This window comes from Antrostomus carolinensis, unplaced genomic scaffold (genome assembly GCF_000700745.2).
Source record: "Antrostomus carolinensis isolate BGI_N321 unplaced genomic scaffold, ASM70074v2 scaffold4115, whole genome shotgun sequence".
Classification (NCBI taxonomy): Eukaryota; Metazoa; Chordata; class Aves; order Caprimulgiformes; family Caprimulgidae; genus Antrostomus; species Antrostomus carolinensis.
Window position 1 is genome coordinate 79067 of NW_010318328.1, and position 5923 is coordinate 84989.

Consider the following 5923-nt stretch of genomic DNA (forward strand, 5'->3'; position numbering starts at 1 on the left):
TAGAATTTAAGTTCAGGTGCTGCAGTGTTTCACTCACACAAAAGCTTTTATTAAGCACGCAGGAGCACTCACAATTCCTAATGCTCCTGTTTTTTCATATAATTCAATTTTTGACTGTTTAATCAATGGCAGTGTGATTAATGCAGTTATTAGAACGCTAGCAATAAAAGTAATATGGAATAAACTATGTTTGTACATTGAAAGGCTATGCTGATAACTAGTTTGATCACCTGTAAAATGGAGGCCAACATGTTTTCTTGAACTGACACCTGGTTAAACTAAAATATTTCTTTTAGGAACAAAATCAGATTATTCTTGTCTCCTGTAAAAATAGCAGAAGTCTGTTAACCTGAAAAAAAAAATTCTAGTAACAATAATAAATGAAATTTTGACTGCTATACATATAGATATAGATAGTAGTATACATATTCATAGGAAATATATTCCCCAGAGATCTATTTAAAGGTTTTTGTTTTGTTTAAGTAACAGGGATTTAATTCAGGATGTGTGTGTGTGTGTAAACATAAGTTTGCATACATAAACATGAGTTTATAAGTAAATTAGCATTGTGCCTTTGACCCACAAACACCAGTAAAGAGCAAACAGGTGATTATTTAATTCCACTTGACTCAAACCAGCTTTCAGTCCTGTATTTTGAGAAAGGAATGTTTCAGTTGCAAAGTTCAGAATTTGGAACATACAAGAATTAGGAAAATGTTTGATACCAACCCACCCTCTTTATTAAGTAATTTCTTCAAGTATATTTAATAGTGCAAAATATTGTTTTGCATTAGTACAGTAACTATGGGAATTCACAGTTAAAAAAAAAAATCTTAAAAGATTTCCAAAGTCAAACAAAAGAATTTTTAATACTGTATTTTTAGCAAGAACATTTTTAACAAAGAATGTGTACTTTAACTTAATATGGTACAACAGAGAAACCATACTTAAAAGTTTCCATTAGCTAACACTCTACTGCATATTCATTTTTTCATCTTAAAAGACCAAAAGCCAAGCTGAACTGAGCATAAAAAAAAGCATCAATTATAATCCTCCTAGTACGTCAGCTATTAGGGTTTAGCTCACACTTTTGAATTGGTCATCTAATGAAAGGACAGTTTTTACATCATTCTTTTAAAAAATGTACACACATTTCTTTTTAAAACGTAATATATATCGAATATCTGCTTCAGTAAACAAAGCTTAATTTATAAACACAATCGAAACAGCTCCATGTTGAACAGTTTCAGTGATAAACTGGACTGGTATGATGTACAGCCAGCGAGGACCTTTGTGGCTTAAAATCATTGTGCCATTGCTATCCAGTAATAGCTACCTCCTTGGGAAAAAAAACAACAAAAAAAGTTCTTTTTTTGGGGGGGGAAGAGGGAATAATTCCTGTATGTGCTTAAAAATACTAAAACTCCTTTCTATCTTCGGGGACCTAAAAATGATCTGTTGCAAGAGGCTTGGTTTGGTATGGTAAGCTTGTAAAAAGTCTCAATATTTCTTAATGACAATACGGCAGTTTTCGATGCAGCAACAGTAAATTGCTTGAAATTGTCCTTCAAGTTTCATGCTACAAATCCTGTTCTTCACACAGTACTGAAGGCATCAAAGGTTGGAAGGGACGTTTTTCATGAACTATATAGTCTTCAAATAGTGATCATTATACATTTTTCAACAATAGGCGTTTCCTTCAGTACATAATAGTAGGTTTGATGTATGTTCTGTTTTCTGGAGGGAAGAAAGAAAAAAAAAAGAGCAGAAAAAAGGTCAATTACACAGTTATTTATAATTAATTAAAACTTAGGTGCACCTCCTTTGTTTGGGGGTGGGGTGGGGGGGGTTGTTTAGTTTTTTCCCCACACCACATTATCAGCTCTACAAGTGATATAAACCCTCCATCAGGGGAGTATGTTTGACAGAGGAGAAAGAGGCACCTGAGGACAAAGCCTTGCAAAGCCCTGGTGAGGTGAATATCACACAGAGAAAGGAGCGGGTCTGGGTGCACCGAGCACCTCTGAACCCGCTGGTGCAGGTGTGGGCACTCAGCTGGGCTGAACAACCACCAGCCTTGTTCCTAACGGCACTCGCCAGCCAGCATCTGCTGAGCAGAGGCTATAAACACATGGATTTGGATTTTCTTCCTTTATGGTGTTTGCTTTTTAATTGAACACTCATTTTCCTTCTTTTTTTCTTCAGAAGGCAGCCTGTGCTGTATTGCGTGCCCCCATAAGACAGGACGAGTACCACGGCTTTACAACGTACCATTATTTCATGCACAAAACCTTCTAGGGAACAGCATGTTAAAACAAAATTGCATTGCATGAAAAAATGTAATAGAAGTAAATCAATATCTGTTCTTGGAAAACTGTTCTTTCATTCAGAAACTACATTTATTTTAAAATTATTTTTCTGTATTTGGAAAGAAGTAGAAAGACATTTCCTTCATAAAAATATTCCTAGTTATAGTACCTATCAATTGTGATTTTTCATATTAAGCAACTTTAAGCTCACAAAAAAAAAAAAGAAATTGAAATGCCCACGGAAACTAAAGCTAACAAGAATCCATATTCTTGTTCATTATACAATGAATCATGAATTCACCCAGCTAAACCCACAAGTACTGATCTTGAAGATGATAGCAAAATGATAATATTGAGAAGCATTTTGTATAATGTTGACATCCATCCCATTACTGTTTTACATATGCCAATACCCAACACTCGTAAGCAAAGAACAAGTATTGACCTGCTAACTGATGCTGATCCTTGGAGCAATCTCAAAGTTTGCCACATTTCAATTTCAAAATGCATTTCAGCTATAATATGAGTGATTTATCATTTAGCAGTAGCTGTCAAAGTAACCTCCTAGATAAAACAAAAACATCTGGAACCATAAACAGAGGAGAGCAGTTGCTGAATTTTAATCCAAATCTGACATGTTCACTTCATTAGGAACAGGAAACAGCTAATTAGTAATTGAGAGTTTCATAGTTTTAAGGAGGCTCAGACGCTCCAAACAGAGATGATTTAAAATGTATTTTGGATGTAAACAAGAATAAAGATCAGAAGAACTAGAGACATAACATCTCTGGAGGAACATCTGGGAGCATGGGAACCTCCAAAGCTGTGACTAAAATTAGTTTCAGGCCTTTGGCTGATTAAAAGTATTGTCTTAAACTTAGTGGGGCAAACACTGCAGCCTGGGGAGGGGGGAAGCAGAAATGCAAACACTGACCACTGCGGGGTTTGTTTGTTTCTTTTTCTCCTCCTGATTATTAGGAAGTTGCACAGGACTTCTTCCCAGAGCAGGCTTAGGTGATCTAGCCGATATTAGAGTTGTACTTCTAAAGAAGGTAGCCACTGACAGAATCTCCAGGTCAGCAGGGCTGCCCTCAAGAAGGATATAAATAGTCTTTACAGGCAGGCCAGAAGGCTGGAATTCTGCCACAGTGTCCTTCCCATGAGCCAGCAACACACCAGTTCTGCCTTCTGCAGCAAAGCATTACGTGTCCTGGGCACCCAGCACCCGCAGGACAACTCTCCTGGAGGGCGAGGGGCAGAGCTACAGAGGGATCTCCTGGCCCCACCACCTCCACGGGGCAGGAGTCGGAGATGTGCTTAGGGAATGGGTCCATCTAACACCAAAGGAAGTCAGCAGAAACCGGACACATATCTCAGTATTTAAATGGCCACGGGGTGTCGGTGGCATCTTCTGATCCATGTTTGATGCTTGGTATTTGTTACAGACAGACAGCAAGGCAGAGCCAGCGCACGCATTTCCAGCACTGAGCTTGGTGACATGGACTCTGTCTGCAAAGAGGAGGGGAGGAATCCAGGTGTGCATTTCAGGGAGGACTTGATTTATCACAAATAGGACTAGTAAGGATCAGTATTTTTTAAAAAAATTATTGATATTTTTATTGTATTTTAAAAATTATTTTTCAAACAGAGGTGAGAGGTGGTCACTGAGGGCACTGTGGGCTCATGGACTGACTCTAGTCTTTGAAACAATTTTCAATTTCTCCTTCCTATTCCCTTTATTTCTCAAGGACAGTTCAATGGAGGTATCTGGAATACCTGTAAGAGAGAAAGTAAATGCCAAAGCTCAAGCACAGTGCAGCCACCCAGGAGGTATTATTGATCAGTAAACAGAAAGTGCAGAGTTAAATATTTCCTTTTTTATAAAGCTCTCGATTATTCTCCAGAAATTAAAACTTTTTTGTTGCTGTGCAATAAACTGAACTCCATGGCATTAACAACGTCACACAGCAACCACCTATGAGGAATTAGCGTGTCAGGAGCATCTGTGCTACCACTTAGACATGAAAGACAATGCGATGTTGTCAAATTCATCTTTTCAAAGAATATTCACTGTCCCCTCGGTGTAGCTGACTGCTAGTTACATACCATTTTATAGCATTTTACTGTATTATATAGCAAAGATTTGAATAAATCTGTGTGCAATAAATGTATTCTTTTATTAGGTTTATCCCTTAATCAAATATTCATTTATGTGGGCTTCATTCTATTAAAAAATGAAATTATACAAAGGTGAGCAAAAGCGTAGATTTACAGTAGTTTAAAGCCTAATCTCATTCTCTAGGGGTAATATTGACAATATAAAAACTGTATAAATGATATTCCCTAACACTAAAATATGCTTATGAGCCCCCTGTGCATGTTATACTGCTTTACAGCCTACAGTGAAATGCATGACTGGCTTAATAAGCAAGGCATTTAGAAAGGATTTTTTTCCCCTCCACAATGGATAACACAAGGAAAGATCTCACGACTTCTCAGTGAGGCAGAGCCCACGTTAATAATTGTCATTTTCCCTCAGGATGGTGGTGTCTTCCCCGAGTTGTTAGTCCAGGGTTTACATTCATCTCTTGCACTGTCTTTTAGCAACAATATCACCGTTTGTCTTTTTCTTTCAAGGCTTTAATGTGTGTATAAAGGACAAATCTAAAAGCAATAATTATTATCTGCATATTTAGTCACATTTTTCTTTTTCTTTTTTTTTTTTTTCCCAGCCTATTCAGCATCTCTGATGTTCCCGAATCCTTTGTGAGGCTTTGTTTGTAATATTTTTGTTTTAAGTCAGTAATTCAGCTGTATTTCCATAAAAGTAGTTTAAAACAAAATTCCCACGTGTACCCTCACAACTTGCATAAAGAAACGTGCCCTGGTGATGCTGGTCCAGGCAGGGGAGCAAGGCAGCCACAGCTTAGGACACAGCTACAGCTTGGGACTGCTCAGGTAACTTTAGCACGCTGTAAAGTGGAGGAGACAGTCACTGCAGGAAGGGAATTTGGGATCTCCTTACATAATGAGAAAACAAGGGTCAATTTGTGGTATCAGTAACTGTGAATTATTAATGCAATTTAAAAAATATACCCTGCACTACATATTGCAGAGAGAGTATGGGTGGCAGAGGTGAAATAATAACCTAAAAATCCCACTTATGCCAATGTAGATGAAGGAGGAACTGGGAGAGCTGTTAAAATAAAGGTTAGGTAGAGCTGAGAGGTGGCTGTGTTTCTGCAGACAGGAGAGTGGCAGGAGGGAAGAGGGCAGCCACGTGTCTGAGCTGCAGCTCGGAGGCTTTGTCCAGCTCCTGCTCAAGGGGTTGAGTCACAGAGTCTCATACAATACAAGTCCATGGACAGGAGCTGATATCTCCACCGCCTCCTCAGCTACCTAAACTGAGTCAGTGTTTCAGTCAGATCAGAGCCAAGCTGGGCTCTGGATGTAGTGACACGTGGAAAACACCATGCCATAACATTAAATCTAACTTACAAAGCTGGGGCTAATTAGTTTTGAATCAGTCTCTTATTTTTCAGGAGAGAAAAAAGAAAAATCAGAGAGCAGTTTGCATTAGCTTCTGCTGTGGATCAAATAACTGAAAAAACTCT

The 5923-nt window shown here is 38.2% G+C and overlaps 1 protein-coding gene across 1 annotated transcript in view; it reads right to left on the reverse strand.

Moving 5' to 3' along the window:
- Nucleotides 1–850: 850 nt before the first annotated feature.
- The window catches only part of DACH2 (dachshund family transcription factor 2), a 137483-nt gene continuing 132410 nt past the window's right edge, over nt 851–5923 (reverse strand). Inside the window, exon 11 of the mRNA XM_029085162.1 lies at nt 851–1737. Coding sequence (XP_028940995.1) covers nt 1700–1737 — 38 coding nt within the window. The 3' untranslated portion in view covers nt 851–1699. The remainder of the gene's footprint in view (nt 1738–5923) is intronic.